Source organism: Aulonocara sp. 'chitande type north' Nkhata Bay, linkage group LG22 (genome assembly GCF_057382095.1).
Source record: "Aulonocara sp. 'chitande type north' Nkhata Bay isolate Kocher_YH1m ecotype deep benthic linkage group LG22, A_spYH_male_GT1.1, whole genome shotgun sequence".
Classification (NCBI taxonomy): domain Eukaryota; kingdom Metazoa; phylum Chordata; class Actinopteri; order Cichliformes; family Cichlidae; genus Aulonocara; species Aulonocara sp. 'chitande type north' Nkhata Bay.
Window position 1 is genome coordinate 7007236 of NC_141364.1, and position 19410 is coordinate 7026645.

The 19410-nt window shown below is 36.2% G+C and overlaps 3 protein-coding genes across 3 annotated transcripts in view; all 3 read right to left on the reverse strand.

Moving 5' to 3' along the window:
- LOC147303377 (class I histocompatibility antigen, F10 alpha chain) overlaps window positions 1-19410 on the reverse strand; it is a 145401-nt gene that overhangs the window by 32847 nt on the left and 93144 nt on the right. The window lies entirely within an intron of this gene.
- On the reverse strand, window positions 528-6936 carry LOC147303379 (class I histocompatibility antigen, F10 alpha chain-like). The gene is made up of 9 exons (XM_086280905.1): window positions 6785-6936; window positions 5499-5759; window positions 3720-3998; window positions 3053-3355; window positions 2431-2571; window positions 2139-2156; window positions 1888-1932; window positions 1098-1145; window positions 528-563 (listed from the first exon to the last, which is right to left on the reverse strand). Exons 1-9 carry the CDS (start codon window positions 6834-6836, stop codon window positions 559-561), a joined length of 1152 nt encoding a protein of 383 aa, XP_086137031.1. The 5' UTR covers window positions 6837-6936; the 3' UTR covers window positions 528-558.
- LOC147303380 (class I histocompatibility antigen, F10 alpha chain-like) lies at window positions 13421-16891 on the reverse strand. The gene is made up of 5 exons (XM_086281178.1): window positions 16882-16891; window positions 15614-15892; window positions 14480-14782; window positions 13699-13794; window positions 13421-13464 (listed from the first exon to the last, which is right to left on the reverse strand). The coding sequence occupies exons 1-5, from the start codon at window positions 16889-16891 to the stop codon at window positions 13421-13423; spliced, it is 732 nt and encodes a 243-aa protein (XP_086137304.1).

Below are 19410 nucleotides of genomic sequence, written 5' to 3' on the forward strand. Positions count from 1 at the left end.
CACCCAATCACACCCATTCTCACAAGCACTTTATCTGTACTTAGTGCTTTTCTAACTACAGTCACACACATTCACACTCCGATGGATGCATCAGAGAGCAACTTGGGGTTAGTATCTTGCCCAAGGATACTTGGCATGCAGACCGGAAGAGCCTGGGATCGAACCACCAACCTTCCGATCAGTAGGTGACCTGCTCTACCTCCTGAGCTACAGCCACCCCGTGCCCCAGGGCGGTTGTGTCAGGACAGTTGTGTCCTGTCTGGAATAGAAAATGTCCATTACAGTAGAAATGTTTTCTCAGGAGCTCAGTGATGCAGAATCCTCATGAAGTAAAGTTAGTCCAAGTGTTCAAACTGTCTCCTGTTCAAAGAAAGATTCAGCTTTCATTAACAAGGAACGAATGAAAAATTCTTCATGCATCAGCAAATGCAGTCAGTGTGAAAAATGGAGGATTTCTTTAAATGCATTCAGTACAACACAAAGATGACTGTATGTGGTACATGTGATGTGTTCAGAGACGTCACTTACCTTTGTTGCAGATTTCACTCTTTGTCAGAATTACTCTAAAGAAAAAAAACATTCAGGTCAAAAGCTCATCATGATAGAAGAGCTGTCACACACACTGGGCCACGACCATCTCCACACAAACTTTCCTCGTCTATCATGTCACTAGTGATACAGTTTAACTGGTTACTTGTTCCTCAGTAAAAATCTGTTAGATGGCCTCGTTATTCATCATATATGAGGTTTTAGTGGAAGCGACTGATTCTTACCCAGATAAGAAAGAGCATAAAAATGTCTAGTTTGTTATATCTAGATCTTTGCGAGTGGTTGCCATGTTCAGCATGTATGTTGCTCCCTCTGAGGATGTTGTTTTGTTTAGATAAGAGCATTTAAAATCCAAAAACAATCGACTGTAGGAGAAGAAACGTGTGATATGATGGTGATGGAATCTACAGCTGGTGAGTCAGACCAGCTGAACAGTTCAGAAATGTTTTTAATAATTCGAAATGCATCAAAGTATAAAAATCCATGAGTAAAAACATGCAGTACCACACAAAGATTAAGACTGTGTGTCATAGAGAGCCTGTACGTACTTGTCATCAGCTCAGTTTTGATGGTTATGTCTGAAGAAGGTTTTGAATCTGAGGAGGAAAAATACAAAATGATTAACAAAATGATTATGTTCAACTAAAAAATAAAATGATCTGTTGATGTTGATGATAGTGTTTAATACAAACAGCATGAACACAAACGCAGGCACGAGCAGAAAGTTTTCTCAGTTGCAGGAGGATTTATGGTTCTGTTTCTGTCACTTGAATATTTAACTTTTTAAAATATGTGAGCACTGTTTCATTGTGTAGGTCAGAAAATTTTGCAGTGCTTATAAAACATATTTATGTGAGCACTACAGAAATCTCAGTTAGTGAACATGGAGAAAAGTTTATTGGGCAACATCCAGGAAGAAGAAGAAGAATGAGGATGTGTGGTGGTGAAAAATGACAGAGAACAGAATAAATGAAGATCCTGAGGAGTTCAGAGAAACGTTGAAGCTAAGAGACGGATGAGCATTTGCAGACAAACAGATTAAAGTACAGGACGTGCAGTGATACACAGATTTAGTTTGTTACTGTAAAATATTACTGAACATACTGAACAGAGACAGGGCCGTCTATGTTTCCAAGGTACCTGTTTTTAGTACTGATGCTTTAATTGCTTTGTTCTGTTTAGTGCTGTGTAACTATAAACTATTATAACTGACTATGAACACATGGTTTGAATATCTAACCTTCTACTTTCATATTTAGAAAATGTAAAAAATAAAGCCACTACATTACAATTTTTATGAGGATACAAACAAATCCTCCAATCCAAGCACAGACACACCTGAAGGGATCCTTTCAGGATCATCTTCAGGTGAAGTCTTCATGTCTACAAAAATCAGACCAGACAGACAAAATCAAAACATAAAAACTTCAGCAACCAGCTGAGCTGCTCTGTGGTGATGCGGTTGTTAATTTCCAACATCTGCCTTGTTTCCATGCATTTAATTTTAGTCTCTAATTCACATTCAGTGAAACAGATTTTTATGTGAACAGATTTTAGCTCAAAATGTCTACATGAGAAATTTTACTTACAAGGTTTAGAAGGTTTAGCTGTAAATAAAAGAAAGAATCACATGTCAGTGATCATAGCTGTAAATACAGGAACACTGATCCCTACACCACTAACTCAAACTGGTTTACAAAGCTCTCTATGTTACTTTACCTTTTACTTTATTTACTATTGGTTATCACTATGATAATACTGTTACAGTCTCATCACTCTGGGGCTTTAAACATCATTGCTGTACCAGGACCTGAAGCTTGTCTTAATGTGCAACCTGGAAAAACACTAAAAATACTGAATTCATCACTTTGGTTCACTCACCAGTTTTCTTTTTGTAAATAATGAATCCGATTAGTGCAACGACAGCAAGAACAAGAGCAGCAGTGACAATGGGTACGCTGATGGGGACGGCAGTGGGGCTGGAGCTGGGCCTGATCGTGATGTTGGGCACTTCTGTCGAGGCTAAAAACAAACAAACGGAAAAAAAAAACGAAGAAGAACAGTAAACAACTGATTTATTAATTTTAAATATTGTTTTGCAAAAAAAATACACTCAAATTTTTGTTCAATGATTAACAAAAAATGTTGAATGAAAATAAAGAGAAAAACAAAACTGAAATTTGTGTCCTTAATGTCTTTAACTTCTTTGACTTATACTAATACTAAACTAATATTATATTAAATCCAAACATTTAAAGTGTCAGTGCTACAACTGCAAACCATGATTGATTAGTTCATTATATATAAAAATTATTTGTGTTTGTGGGTTTTTTTCTGTTTGGGACTGTTTATATATCATGAGTTCATACAGGAGGTCCATTGTGGGCTATAAAATGAGTAAAATTAGATTTTGAAAATAAAGTCAATATTTTATGACACCCATCAGCTCAAACACAAAACAATACAAACAACACATCTTCATCATTTCTGATAATTTTCTTACCTTCATTTGTCCTGATGGCTGTTTTATCCAGTGTGGTGGTGACGTTTTCATTGATACCAGAGAACTGAAACACACAGTCGTACCTCCTCCAGTCTTCAGCTGGAACAGATCTCAGATCCAGGTTAACACTCATCTGGAAGGTCCCATCATTGTTGGTGAGGATCTCTCCTATCTCCACACCCTCATGAGTCTCCTCTCCATCTTTCCTCCACATCATCTCGGCTCTGTCAGGATAGAAACCTGTAGCGTGGCAGCTGATGGCAGAGGAGGAAGACTTCTGGAGGAGAGACACTGAGGGAAGAACTGGAGAGTAAAGCGACACACAGGTCACTGTTTCTGTATTAACAGCATGCTAACACATATTAATGTACATATAGTACCATGTGAAGGATATTACAGAGTCAAATAAAGACTCTGTAATATAAAAATAAAGAAATAAGAAAAATATTTGAAGGGAGGGGGAAACACATTGTAAAAGGATGAAGTGATGGTTTTGAAATTTAACGGATAAATTACATTTTGATTATTGTTTAAAAAAAACACATGAGATTAGCAGACAGAGAGGAAGAGAGAAAATACACTGAACTTAACTGTGTTGGTCATAAAATAGTTGTATTACTTAATAAAAATGAGGTAAATTATCACACTAAGTCTGGTCATGTGATACCTGTTCTCATTAAAGAGCTCCTCCCATAGTTCAGATACTTCTTCAGCCACTCAGGACAAATCTGAGTGTAATAGTTCTTCACACTGGTTATAAAAGCTTTGTTACTGTCCCACTTGTGTTTGGTCACCACAGCCTGTTGTTTAGGAGCGACCCACGTCTCTGTCTGCAGGTCAAATATTATGAAGTCTTCTCCATCATAACCAAACTGCTCATATCCGTCCACCTCATTCGTCTCATCGTCCCATTCACAGCCGTACATCCGCTGGACAATGTGAACACCTGAAAGAAGAACAGAGACGAAGACGACAGTGAACCAGAGTGAGATCCAACATATAAACACAGAGACACAAGTCAACAGAGACTAAAACACCTGACCTGATTCAACACAGCTTCCACAGAAGGAGGGTTTCAGGACAGAGAAGCCTGTTCAGCAGCGAGTTGCTACAGCTGGTTTCAATAAGCATAATGATAAATATCCTTAAAGACAAGCTATGTAAGATGTGAGCTCAGTACAAATACTGTTTTCAAAATGTTAAATGAAAGAGAGAAAAACGTCATTTGACTTCACAATTCTTCATTTCTTCTTCCTCTTTCGGTCACTCTCTTTAAGGGTCGCCACAGCAGATCCTCCTTCTCTACATCCATGAACTTCCTCCAAGGTCTTTCTCTTCTCAGCTCCACATTCAACATCCAAACCATCTCAGTCTTGCCACTTGGTCACTCCCAATAAAATCATCCTCAGCTCTGTTACCTCCAACTCGGTGCCTTCATCTCCACACCATGCATCGCAGCAGGTCTCAATACCCTCTTGTAAACCTTCCCTTTCACTCTTGCTTGTACCACAGATCACACCCTGCACTTCTGTTGTGCTCTGCCTGGTACTTTGGATGGTTGACCTAGTTATTTAAATTAATAATCATCACTATTTCTGCTTCTTGCATCCTCTCTGTAACACTGTTACACTGTCATTCACACACATGCACTCTGTGTTGCTTCTACTGATTTTCATTTCTCTTCTCACCAGCGTATAACCCCATCCCTTCCACCTGCTCCCTGCTCTCACTAGAGATCACAATACCTTCTGGAAACATCAAAGTCCATGGAGACTTCAGTCTGACCTCATCTGTTAACCTGCCCATCCCCATTACAAACATGAGGGGGCTCAGAGCAGATCCATGATGTAATCCCACCCCCACCTTGAACCCAACTGTCACTCCAACCACACACACCACTGTCCAGATACATGTCCTGCACCACCCTCACATACTTCTCTGTCATCCTTGAGTTTCTCATGCAGCACTACAGTTCACCTTTTGACAACTTATCATGTGCTTTCTTTGCAACACCTTCTGACCTCCTCTAAACTTTTCCATCAGCACTGAAAGAAACATCACATCTGTGATGCTCTTTCTCAGCATGAAGCCATACTGCCGCTTCCCAGTTCCCCAGACGTTAAGCAGTCTGGTTAAAAAGTCCACTGCTGTCTCTCCTAAACATCCCCATAACTCCACAGGGATGTGATCTGGACAAACTGCCTTTTCACTCTTCATCCTCTTACAGCTGCCCTCACGTCTTCTTTACTCATCCTCTGCACTTCCTGATTCACTAGCTGCCCTCCATCTGCCCTTTACATTCATCGTGAGTCATCCTGTATTTAAATCTTTAATCTGAATGAAGTATTTTTAAAGTGTATGTATGCAAATCTGTTTATGGCTAAAATAAATGCTGAAAACATTAACAGCAAATATCAGTAAAAAAAACAATAAAACATAAACAAACCTCCAGTTTGGTTGAAGCGCTGCTTTGCGATTTCAATGTTGGCTTTGAACACCTGCTGGGCACTTACAAAGCCCCCAGTCTCTCTCTCCCAGTACTGCTCATCTATATTTCTGTTCATCCAGTCCTGTTTGGACACAGTTCTCATGGTGTTGCTGTCAAACTGAACCATCTGAACTTCATCAACCATCCCAACAACCACGAACTCTGGGAAGTTTGGGACTTGAGAGGAAGCAGTGTAGAAATACTTCAGAGAGTGCTTCACTGGAAGAAATGTTTAATGTTGTGAGACACGGCTTTAAAAATCACAGTATTTTCAAAATAAAAAAACTATAATGTCCCCTCTATAAATACAAAAAAAAATATGAATCAATGTTTTATCTTTTCTGATCATCTTATTTTACAAACTTTTACAATTCGTTTTGTAAAAACTGGTGTTTGTGGGTCATTTTGATTTAATTATATTTTCATTTTGCATCAGTAATGATTTACAGTCCTTATTATGGCATTAACCCGACCATAGGCTGCCAATGAATTCATGTTTTAGTATTGTGCAGATTACAACTGTTTCTTTCCCTTTTTGCTAATATTACACTCCTATACCTTACACCATAAAACATTATGAGCAGCTTAAATTTTTCTTCTTCTACAATTGGAAATTTAATTTCAACAAAAATAATTTGTAAACCAACACTCATTTAGGTTTTGATGTTTGTAGCTGTTTGTAGGCTTTCTGCAAACAGCTACAAACACCAGGGACCCAAACCAGCCCTCTCACGGCCTGTTTTCCCTCCAACATCTGGAAAGAGGTGACGGAGCATCAGCTGCAGAACCAGCAGGATGCTGGAAGGCTTCTTTGCACAAACTGTGGGACTGATAAATGTACTTTGGCCCCTCCCTTTACAATCCATAAACACACACTTAATCTGACCTAATTTAATCCCTCTCTGTGAGAGGACTGCTGCTAGCTGAATCAATCTGATTATTTACACTTGAGTTTGCTCAGTGTCTCTGCAGGCTGCTGCGTCATTGCTATTTATCCTTATTTTAGATTTGTTATCGCTGTATTTTATTTGTTTTACTGATCATTGTGTAGATGCTGGCGAGAAGCAACATCTTGTTGAAGCCTGTGTATTTCTGTTTAAAACAACAACAACAACAACCCTGCGAAATAAAAATAAACCTTGACTCTTGAATATATGCAAGCCAAGAGTCTGTTTACAGTAACACCTGAGCCACCTGAGAGCAACACTATCTCTAAAGAACAGTTTCATTTTTATGAAGCTTACCTGCAGACACAGACGCTGTCCAGTAAAGAAGCAGCATCATAAACGTCCTCATTTTCAATTCAATACTCGCATTATAAGAAGAAAAAATTAATACAACCGTTTATTGTTTGAATTTTGCCACAAAATGAAACTACAGCCTCTGAGTCCGCACGCGCAGTGACTCCTCTCTGACCAATAGGAATTCAAAGCTGGATGCGCCTCACCAGTAACCAGGCAAAATGAGAGAACCGAGGTTTATTTATTTACTAATTTATTTTGGAAAGTGAAAAGCTTCAGGCAGAAACAAAGAGATAGTAGCGCCTAATCTGTGATTTTGATCAGAGACCTAAAGTGACGTAGTGATTAAAGACACATACCAATCATGTATATTTGTGTCACAGCTGTTATCACATATTTTCTGCAGTTATTTGTACTTAATCATATTCTTACTAATGCCATTTTAAAAGTAGTTTAAAGTATGCTCATGTTTACACAACTATGCAATTAACCTTGAGTTCCCAGAGTAATCCAGATACAAATATTCATCCACCCACAAATTTAGCTTGCACCTATTTCACCTGATTTGGGACAAGAGATAAGGTACACTCTAACAGGTCTCGCCCAGAGAGAGAGAAAGAGCAACCATACACTCTCACATCCACACCTATGCTTCATTTAATCACCAGTTAACCTAAAATGCGCGTTTTTGGGATCAAGTCAAAGTGAAAGAAGTGTAAAAGAATTGTTCCACAAACTAGTATCCCACATTATACCAAAGTAAAAACACGTTTTTACAGGTAAAAGTCTTGCAGTCAAAATCACGCTTAAATAAAAGTCACAAAGCACCAACATAAGTAAAAGATTTATATTTATCATAAATTAAGTTGTAAGAGGTTATTGATTTGTAAGCAGTATTACGGTAATACTGCGTTATGTGGTTGAGGTCCATCAAATACAGTTCAGCAGTTTAAAGCTTGGCAAACCACAGGGGTCACCACCTCTGTGTAACCTGAGAGTTTGTGACATGAAAGCCTGCACACTGAAAACATGAGAAGAGGTCAAGATCAGATAATGCTGACTCTTTAACTAGAACATACTCAGAGGTTTCAGGTGCAGGTGTCATGTGCTTGTAACTGTTGTATTTCATGAGCTTATAATATGATTTAAAGTCTAGAAAAGTCAACAAAGCTGTCAAATATAAAAACCAAAGCAAAAAAGAAAAGATTTTATTTCTAAAATATTGGGATAGACAGACCAGAGAAAAACACGTAGTGATGAAAAACGTATACACTTAATAACTTTGGGTAAGGTTAGACACTAAATGCTGCAATATGAGGAGAAAGCAGTCAGAGTAAAGGTGCCCAATATTCAGAGATTATCATATTTAATCTCAGAAAAGCAGCAAAGTAACCAGTTTAACCAGATTACAGAGGTTGTTTTCAGCATTATAACATGACGATGATGAACTAGAGCTTTAACTATGTAGAGAAAACGAGCAGGTTTTTCAAATGAATTCAGAGAATGTGAAATGTCAAAGAACAAATGAACAAAGTGAGTGATCTCATTTAGCTTCCAGCAACATCACATCTTTTAAATTTGAGATTTGCCTCTTTATCTTTTCATTTGCCAACATATGTAAACTTACAGCTTCTGTCATTCTTTAATTTCTCCTGTCTTTAAAGTGGGAAGAAGTACATTGTTTTCACACCAGAACAAAGGAATCCACCTAAAATCAGACAGAGTTCTGATGCATTTCCTGTTTTTATTTTGAGAGGTTATAAAAACACAACACCCTTCTGAAGCATGAGTTTGTGTTTCTTTGTTACCTTCCTAAACTTAGATTCACACAGCATCACCCTCACACAGATACATGCTGGTGTGTGTTGTCACTGTGACACACCCAGCTGATGCTCTTTTGGGCTGTGACTTGCAAACAAAGAAATGACAGAAGTTGAAGCTCCAGCGGAAAACTTCAGCAAATCTTCTGATCATTCACGGTGTTAGAGCGCCACCACTGGACTCAAACAGCACATCCATCTGTGCTGTTCTGAGAAACCACGTGATGACTCTGTTAGGTTTCGTTTTTGTGTTTATGAAGCTGGATCTGGTTTGATTTGCAAGCGTTGGCACACAAACAAAGAGGCTGTTATCTAATTTAAGCGCCAGGTCGTCAAGGCTTTTTGTCTTCCTGGTTTTGCAACATTGCTGCAATGATAAAGAAATGAAGCTAATAATGATTAACATCAGAAAAACTTTAGCAATGTAGAACTATGTATGTATAAAACACATAAAACCACAATATTTAAGTATTATTGTCTGAATCCAAGGGTTACAGACATAATATTATACATTTGGAATATAAAAATAAAGTTTTGGATTTTAAGACTTTTTACTAGTTCTGTTTCTCTTGTCCTCGTCTGATATTTTTTATTTGTTTTTTGAGTAGGATTTGCCACAACATCCAATTAAAAAACATTTCTATTTATCTCTCTCTCGCTCTCATTTATAAGATTTGGATTTTTGAGATGTGAGTCAGTAGCAGAATTCAGTGGGTGGTGTTAATACACCTGACTGTAACAAAGAAGGAAAAAATGTCTGTTTGTTGTTTAGATTCCATCACACTCAAAATAAAACTGCCGCATGCGCAGTAGCTCCTCTCTGACCAATAGGAATTCAAAGCTGGCTGCATCTTAACAGTAACCAGGCAAAAAAAGGGAACTAAGGTTTTCTCTCGAAAGTGAAACCTATCAGGCAGAATGACCTCAGAAACAAAGAGCCAGTGGTGGGTAGTCTGTGGGCCTCGTCTTTAACCACTACCTCACTGTAGGCCGTCTAATTGCTTCACAGCTGTTATCACATATTTTCTGAAGTTATTTATACTTAATCACATTCTTACTAATGCTATTTTAAAAGTAATTTAAATTATGCTCATGTTTACACTCATATACAAATAACTTCCCCAAGTAATCCAGATACAATTATTCATCCACCACAAATTCATCTGGAAACCTATTCCAGCCAAATCAGCTGGAATAGCTGTGTGTCCTTCTCTTTCTGCAACGTTGCTGCAATGATAAAATAAGGAAACGATCAATTCCTAAAATCATAAATGTTGAATTTTTTTATGTATAAAAACAAATAAAGATCAATATTTAAGTATTATTGCCTAAACCGAAGGTCTACGACTGGATATTATGTATTTACATATAAAAATTTAAATATAATGTTGGATTTTAAGACTTTCTGTTATTTCTGTTTCTCTTGTCCTCATCTGACCTCTGACCTCTGCCCTCACAGACTCTTTCTCACAACTTGCTGCCTCTCATATGAACTCACTTCAAGCTATAATCCCACTGTTCATGATTAAACCACAAATTCTGCACATAAACCTGTCTAAGCATCAAAGACTATCATTAAGCTCTGCTGCAGGACTTCTTTTATTTTTAAGAGTAGGTTTCTCCACAATGTGCTGCTGGGTTTGGTTTGTCAGATGGCGCCATCTAGCAATGGGATTGTAGTACTGCTGAATATAAAAGTAAGCTTTGTCTTTAAGTGTTTTCTTACCCCTAAATATATCTTTGATCAAATCCCTTTAGGCATATAGGAAAGTCAGCTTTTGCAGATGATACACTCATCAGGAAGAAGAGAGGAAGAAGTGTGCAGATTGTTTAAAAGCAGCTGCAAGAAGCAGTGAAGTAGGTACAAATATGGGCTATACATGAGGATTTCAGCTCTCCATAGAAAATAAAACAAAATCATGTATGTAAAAAGGAAACATATAAGCAAAGATTGCTTCATCTATCTGCATGTCATTTAAATTTTTAGGAGTGCACTTTGATGTAAAGCTTACATGGATGCAGCACATTAACAGGAATGAGAAGAAAATGTAAAAAGAGTTTAAATATAATACCTGGTGGAAACGCAATGGGAATCACAAAAGGTCATTTTAAAAAATGTATATGCATATATATCAGTGATAAGATGTAGTTTGGATTATGGAGCTGTAACATTGGGTTATTATCTGTTTGTATTGAGGCACAATCAGTTTCGCAGCCTTTGGTGAACCGAGCAGAGATCATAGACCTGGACTCTTCAGATTTAATGGTGCTGTTTCTGTGAGCAGTCACATCATCAGTAAACACTAGCGGTAGTTGCTGTGCTTTCAATCATGAGCTGTTTTTCTTTTCCAAGCTCTTCATTTCCCATCATTGTTATAACATTTGTTTCATTTGTTTAATAATTTATTTATTAATTCATTTTATTGTTTACATTTCTGTGTATGCCGTTTTAGATGTTTTCTGGGAAAGTCTTCCTGTTCTTGAGTGTTTTGTACCATGTTGTAAACTCTCTGTATTTACATTAAATAATGGTTCTCATGACTGTAGACCATGACAATCACATACATACTCATCCAGTGTTACTGGCTTGGTTAGATGTTTTAAATTATTTCTTGTAACCATGTAAATAATTCTGCCATCATTCACTTTAGTTGTCTTCTGTGGTCTTTCAGGCCTTTTGTTGTTGCCGAGCTGGTCAGTGCATTTATTCTTTTTAACAATCCATCCATCTTCATCCGCTTTATCCGGGGCCGGGTCGCGGGGGCAGCAGCCTAAGCAGAGAAGCCCAGACCTCCCTCTCCCCAGCCACCTCCTCTAGCTTATCCTGGGGCTTTCCAAGGCGTTCCCAGGCCAGCCGAGAGGTATAATCTCTCCAGTATGCCCTTTTTAATAATGCACCAGATTATTGATTTGGCCACTTGTGCGTTTTTGCTCTCTCTGAAATGTTTATTTGGGTTTTTCAGCCTAGTAAAGTCTCCATAACTTGCACCAACATCTTTTTGTGCTCACATTTAAAATTGGAGTTATATTATCCATGCTTAAATAAAAGCTAATCAAAAAAACAGTAGTTTGACTTTTCAGTACACTGCAGACCAGCTCCCACCAGGAACAAACCTGACAACAATCTGCTGGCAAAGCTAAAGCTACATGATTGTGTGTGGAGCAGAAACAACTAAGAACAGCTTCGGCTAAACACACACCTCAGGGCATGGTCATGTAAAGTTAACACTTCTTTTGAGAAGACCTTTAAGCAAATCGTTGGACAGTCACATCAGCAGGTGGAGTTTTCTAACTTCCAGGAGGATCAATGTTTCTTGGATTATAACCTGCATTGTTGCAGCATCTGCTCTTCATGTGAAACATCCAGCACACAGAGCAGCTGTCTCAAGTAGATCCAGTGACGTCTCCACCGAACTTCTAGTATGAACGACGGCATCCAAGAGTTTTGCTCTTTAAAATGTCTGAGTTCTTTCATGTAGGACTCATGGCAAATATTAAGTGAATGAAGTTTCATTTATTAAAATTGCACAAGTGGAATTGGATGCTTTTGACTGGAATTCGTTGAAACCCCGAAAACGTTATATTTTTTAAAGGACTAACCAAAGTAGATGCAGAAAACAACGATGTGACAAAATCATTAGAAAAATTTAATGATTTTTTTTAAAGGGAAAAACTGTGAGATATGACAAAAAATTACACCACTGTGGTCTAAAAGAATCTCAGTCAGTAGGATTCAGTTTAAACATGTCCTCAGTTGCCTGATAAAATGATTAAATAATAATAATTAAATAAATAAATATAACATAGAATCCCTCCACTGTTTACTGTTCCACGAATGATTTTATATATAAAATCTGTACAAGTTCTGAATATTATATCATTAATATCATTAATATCATTAATATCATTGTGCAAGGAGTTCATTAATAATCCCAGCTCTATGTCTGTAATCACAGAGCTTAACAAAATGTGTGAAATAAATTAATTTGGAGGAGAACGTTCTTGAAAAGAAACTCTTAACATTATAAAGTATATAAATTATAACAGATCCAAAACAAAATGACAAAAGAAGCATAAAAAGAAAAAGGAAACCAGCTTCTCATCATAGACAAATGTCCCAAAAATGTTTAAATAATTTAGGATCTACATCTGTGAATGTTGCAATTTCTGAGTGAAAAACACAAAATGACTGATTCTGTTCATCTGGACGAAGCGCTTTCAGTGGGAGAAACGTTTCGTCGCTCATTCAAGGGACTTGTAAACTTATAACCTTATAAACAGAACATTTGCATAATGACTGGAATTAGCACCACTGACTAGCAATGGGCCACAAGGTCAGTTTTATAATTGCTATTAAAGTCATGACCTTTGATCTGTAGTCATGAGCACCATTCACAGAGAGTCGGGGCTGCAATCACAGCTGCACCCTTTGGTCCTTCCTCAGTTCAGAGATGGTTGTCTACTCTTTACTGCTCTCCTGTCAGAACAGAAATATTGAGTCTGTTTAATGCAGTCATTCATTTTTTACTTCATACTTTTTGGATTTGGAACATTTATTTTAGATTTATAGACATTTATATAATAATAAATAATATTTAAAAGTTTTTAGAGATGATATTAAATAGTGTAGTTTGGTGTGCTGTACTTACATTAGGATTTAATTACTTTTGAGTCTGAATCTTCAAGTCACAGTATCAGAAGCTTAAAAAGAAGAATTATATTTTCAGATGAATAACAACATTAGTTATTTCTGTCAAGCTGACGTCAGTGACTCTACAACTCTTTTTACATTCAGTACAGAAATAACATCCAAATAACTTTAAACACATTTTAAAAAGTACTTACTGTTTGCACGATTAAACCCTGAAAACAGACATTACCACAGTTATTTATTTAGAAATTAATCAGACAATAAGTATTTTACATAATTTAATTAGTAAGTGCTATCTAAATTATTAAATATTCCCAATTTATGTTTTTTGTTTATATCATAGGAACAGGGCATGAAGTATATTAATTTATTAGAATAATAATATATTAGTAAATATTTCACATGAATATCATTCATAAAGCATAAAAATATATTTTGCTCATTACCATTTCCTCGTAACTTGAAATAGATTCCGATACAGACGGCCAGGAGAAGAACGGCAAGACCTCCGATAACACCACCAACATGAAACCCTGAAGGACCTGAAACCACAATATTTACAATATTTCTCTCACTGACCAGTGAGTAATCAGACTATGTTCATTACATTAGTCCTTTGATTATTTTAAAAGTATTGCAGGACTTAAACAACCTGATATATTCTCAGTGTAGATCAGTGAATAATGAGTTTTAGGATGAGTTTAGTCAGAATAACTGAATCACAGTTACTGTTTGATTCTCAGCAGATACATCATAATGACTGACCCAGTGAAAACTGTGTTACAATACTGCATATATTTATGTTTTTACATGCTGTGAGAAAACAAGTTATAAATAAACATCATGGAAAGTTTAATCCTTTATTTAAAATAACAGCATCAGATCTAACCTGTGCACAGTTTAGGATGATTTTTGTGAACTTGATGAGAAACATACTGTGAAAATACTAAAATGTAAAAAATAAAAATAACATTTTTCCAAAATGCATAGTGAGAATTAAAAAATAAAGCTGTGTATATATTTTTGGATCTTGACCTTTTGTCCCATTAACTCTGAAATTATTTATTTAAATCAGATTGTAATTAAATGGCTGATTAGTTTTTGTGACCATTTACTGAACCACTGTGGTGATGACAGGTTACAGTGTACATGGAATAACAAAACAGGCCAGAAGAAAGATAAATATATTTTTAAAGATTAATAATCTCCCTTTGAATTCAGTCTTACCTGTATTGGTCTTGATTTTTGTTTTGTCCAGTTTGGTGACGATCTCCTTGTTGACGCCACTGAACTGAAACACACATTCGTGCCTCTCCCAGTCTTCAGGTTTGACTGATGAAAGTTTCAGATCAACACTCATCTGGAAGGTCTCATCATTGTTGGGGAGGATCTCTCCTTTGTGCACACCCTCATGAAGCTCCTCTCCATCTTTCCTCCAGAACATCTCAGCTACGTTAGGAAAAAATCCCGTAGCGTGGCAGCTGATGGGAGAGGAGGGAGTCTTCTGGAGGAGAGACACTGAGGGAGGAACTAAAGAGTAAAGAGGTTTTTAGTTTATGTCTTATTAACTGTACTTTTATATTACTGTTTCTGTTGTCATAGGGAAAAAGACAAGGAACACCCCAGATATGATGGATAGATAGGCTGCCAGAAGCTAAGTGTGTCCACAAAGTTCATACTAGAAAGTGTAATGTTCAGACAAGTTGTTTATTTAGGCTGATAAGAGCCTAAGAAGGGAAAAAAAGAAAGAGTACTAAGAATACAACGAGGACACCAAAAATTAGTAAGGAATAAAGAGTTCCCAGAAACAGTACAAGACGATAAACAATAAACACAACAGAAACTGGAACTAAACTCAGGGTAGAAAACATGAAGGAAACACACAAAGATGAAAACTTTAAAAAAAAAAGCCGACTAAGAATCAAACTGAAGACATTTAATAATAAACAGAATTTGAAAGACCTTCTGGGTCAAAGATCCAGGACCATGACAGTTTATCCAACATAAGCTGCTCTGCAACCCTGGAGCCGATCCTAGCTGTCAATGTGTAAGAGGTGGACAGCTCACCAGTGTATCACGAGAGTAATATAAATGCAGAGTAATAAGGAAGAGATGGAAACTGAAAATAAAAGCATGAAATGAAACTAAGAATCTTAATAGAAAGGACTAAGATGAAGTTAGTAGAAAAACAAAGAAAAAAAAGCCATGAATGTAAAAAAACAAAACACAGTGGTAAATATATAGTGAAGAGAGGTGATGAGAAACATTATAAAACTGTTTTTGTTTTTTTTTAATTATTATGGACACAGAAATTGAGTCATATGAATATTGTGTCCATTGCTCTAAATATGGTGATTTTACCTGTTTTCATCAGAGATTTCCTCCCAGAGTTCACAAAGTTCTTCAGTTTGTCAACACACTCCTGTGTGAGGAAGTACTTCTTGTATAATATGCGAGTTTTGTCTCTGTCCCAGTTATGTTTGGTTATAACAGCCTGAGGTGCTGAAGCAATATATGTCTCTGTCTTCAGGTCAAATGCAACATAATCTTTTCCATCATAACCAAGTATCTCAAATCCAGTCACCTCTTCTGTGTCTTCGTTCCACTCACAGCCGTACATCCACTGCAAAATGTGAACACCTGAAAGATAAAGAACTGTAGTAAATGAGAGATATTCGATCTTTAGATGCTGTTCAGCAGACAGCAACCCTCAAACTGTTGTAAAGAATCAGTCCTTTTTATTCAATGTTAAGAGAGCCTCAGTGTTTTTAATATAGACAAAAAAGCACTGAGCTACCCTATGTAGGGAATAATCAAAGACACACAACAAAACACATCCTTTTTATGAAGTCAGCACATCAAATCAGTGTTTCTGGAGCTGCTATTTAGTCCACAAGACACTCAAAACACCTCTGAGAGAGCATGTTCTTGGCAACTGGACACTCTAACGTTTGCTTTAATTGTTTTGATGCATACTCAATCAGCCAGGTGATGAAATTATTTCAGTGTTTTAAGTGGAAGAAACATTTCTTCCAGATGAACAGAATTAACTTTTTAGGGCTTGCTTCAGGATATGTACTATAATAATAATAATAATAATATTTAATTTAAAATATATTTAGTTACATTTTATTTTTATGATTATAGTACATATCCTGAAAGTTTTATGTTACTTATTTTACTTTGTGATTCTGTCTTGAAAGGTGCTACATAAATAAAAATTTATTTATTTGAAACATGCTGAGACGTTTAAAAACAATCATTAAATGATATTGAGCAACATTTTAAATGTACAGTATATCAAAATTCAAACTCTAAACCTCATAGAAAATTATCTAACTCAGTTGTAGCCTATTGGTCCCTACTGAGCTCATATATACCTTTGATTGAACTGTCTTATCCAATTCATATTTTTGTCTTCATTTTCTGTCATCTGTTTTCTGTCTCTCATGAGTTACAAATCAAATTTGTTTGGATTCCAGTTTTATCTTTCACTGAAAATGTAAGTTGGGTAAATGATGCCTGAGTAGACCAAGCGGATCAAAATAACTCTTTTTAAAAAGCTCTCTTGGTCCTCACATATTGATATTTTTGGCTTCACTGGATTAAAATCTCCCCTCTTTAGTTACTTGTTGCCATGGTGAATCGGGGTCTTAAAGCTCACACTGACACTTGATCCCTTCTGCCTGACTTGATTGCATTGTTTTTGCTGTTCTTACAGTAAGTGTTTATAAGATGTGTATTTATAGGTGCTTTGATTTACTGCGTAAAAGTGTTTGTTAATCAGACTACATTCATGTTACTGTCAAGTTGCAGATGAGGAGACACAATGTTAAACTTTTATTTAGATGTACAGGTATAGACACAGAGTAGTAGTTGTGAAAGGTAAGAGACACAACGGGACCACGGTTCTCTTGGTTTCAGCATGCTTTATTTACACACGCACACAACATCCTCAATACAGGACCCGGTACAACTTCTAAGCTGGCGAGGCGTGATTGCAGATGCTGCACAGGTGCGTCCATCTCACCTGCAGTGGCTTTGCAAGCCACGCCCCGCCACAGTAGTATAACAAACATCTGAGCATCTGAAGTATAACATACCTGAGCTGAAACATCAAACATAATCTTTAAAATAAACACAAAAGGCACACACACAGTATAAACTTGATGTATAGTTTTGATAGGTACATTAATATTCTAAGAGAACAAAAAGCATGTACTATATACATAATATTTATCAATAAAATCATGATTGTTCATTACTGTCATATCAGTGGTGGGATGTGGCAATAATAAAGTACTGCTTTTTTTTTTTAGAACACTTTATTTACACATTTCACCAAAGTATATTAAAGATAAGACAAATTATTTATCACAGATTTGATAAATTGTTAAACTTAGTATTTCAAGACGCCTCATATTGGTGCTTATAAAACAAAGAAATCAGTGATGGTAATGTAATAATTACATAAGTAATTCAATGCAGAGAAAAGCAAAACAGAACTAATAATTATTTTCAACTTATTGAACTTGAATCATGATGCCACCAAAGGTGTAGGGGTTAACATATTAACCTAGTAAGCAAAAGGTTGCTGGTTCAGTTCCAGCTGAAAACACAAATCCATTTGGGGTTGTGTCAGGAAAGGCATCCAGAGTAAAACTGAAAAAAATCAAACACGCAGAACTAACTGGTGTAGCAAAGGTGTGGTCAGAATTAGCATTAAAACTGAGTGATGGTAATACACACTGAGACCCACACCGTCTTAACTAAAGTAATGTATCATGATTGTGTAAAAAAAAGGCCAATATTTAAATTTGTTTTAATGTATGATTCTGTGTTTTATCTTTATTTGTTGATTAATTAATCAATTTGATTATTATTATTATTATTATTATTAATTTATTTATTTTGTTTTTTATTCTGTTCTTAATTTTAAGCACTTTGATCAGCACTTGGTGTTTTAAAGCACTTTATAAATAAAGTCAGCTTGGCTAAAAAAAATATTTTTTCCCACTGAAAAATATTAATTACATCTCTTTTTTTTCTCTATGAAATAAAAGTAAATATTTCATTTATTTGTGTTGCTTAGGGTCTTGTGCATGTTTCAGTAACAAGTTGAGTCATGGCTAGAATTTTTTTTTTTAAATGTCCACTTTCAGGAGTTCAGTGATGCAGAATCATCGTGAAGTGAAGCTAGTCCATCTGTTCAACTGTTTCCTGTTCACACAAAAATGTATTTATTGACAAGGAGTGAATGAAAAATTCAAAATGCATCAGCAAATGCAATCAGTGTTAAAAATGAAAGATTTCTTTAAAAGCATTCAGTACAACAGAAAGATGACTGTATGTGGTACATGTGTACAGATGTGTACAGAGACATCAGTTACCAAGAAACAGCAACTTGAGTGGTGTGCACTGTCATTAAAATGTCTAGTTCAATTAAAATAACCAAAAGGCCTGTATTATTACACCTAAATCTTTGCCCACGGTTGTTATATTCAGCATGTGTGTTGTTTCCTCTCAGGATGTTGTTTCATTTAAATAAGGGCATTTAAAAAAAAGTAATTTGGAAACAGTCAACTGGAGGAAAAGAAACATCATGTGTAATACAAGGGTGATGGCAGGTTTATACCTAAAGTCTACAAGTGGTGAGTCAGACCAGTTGAACATAAATGTTTTCAATAACTCAAAATGTAAGATGCAAATGCATGAATGAGTAAAAACATACAGTACCTACACTTACTTCGATCAGTTGTGTTGAGCTGTTTATACTCCCTGTAGGAGAATCATTTGAAGAAACTAATGACTCAGAATCTAAGGAGGAAAAATACAAAATGTTAAAAATGTTCAAATAAAGGAAAAAAATATGACCTGTTGATGTTGATGATAGTGTTAATACAGACAAACAGCATGAATACAGACAGGAAGAGAATCACGGTTTTTCTCGGCTGCTTTGACTTTATTCTTGAATATTTTCCAAGGAAATCGTGAAATCCTTTGAAACAAGAGCACTTATCATTCTTTTGTCAAATGTTTCTATCACTTGAGTAGTTTAACTTAAAAATATGTCAGCACTGTTTCATTGTGTAGGTCAGAACAATCTTAATGCCAAAATCTGCAATTAGTGAACATGGAGGAGCTGCTAAGGTAAAAGG

Excerpts from the sequence above, each read along its gene's own strand:
- LOC147303380 (XM_086281178.1), bottom strand. Across the intron at positions 13,795-14,479 it reads AAAAATCAAGACCAATACAG|GTCCTTCAGGGTTTCATGTT; the intron begins GTAAGACTGAAT and ends TTGTGGTTTCAG. Across the intron at positions 13,465-13,698 it reads TTTCAAGTTACGAGGAAATG|GGTTTAATCGTGCAAACAGT; the intron begins GTAATGAGCAAA and ends GTCTGTTTTCAG.
- LOC147303379 (XM_086280905.1), bottom strand. The coding sequence starts at position 6,836 with ATGAGGACGTTTATGATGCTGCTTCTTTACTGGACAGCGTCTGTGTCT. Across the intron at positions 3,999-5,498 it reads GCGCTTCAACCAAACTGGAG|GTGTTCACATTGTCCAGCGG; the intron begins GTTTGTTTATGT and ends TTCTTCTTTCAG. Across the intron at positions 2,572-3,052 it reads AGCCATCAGGACAAATGAAG|CCTCGACAGAAGTGCCCAAC; the intron begins GTAAGAAAATTA and ends GTTTGTTTTTAG.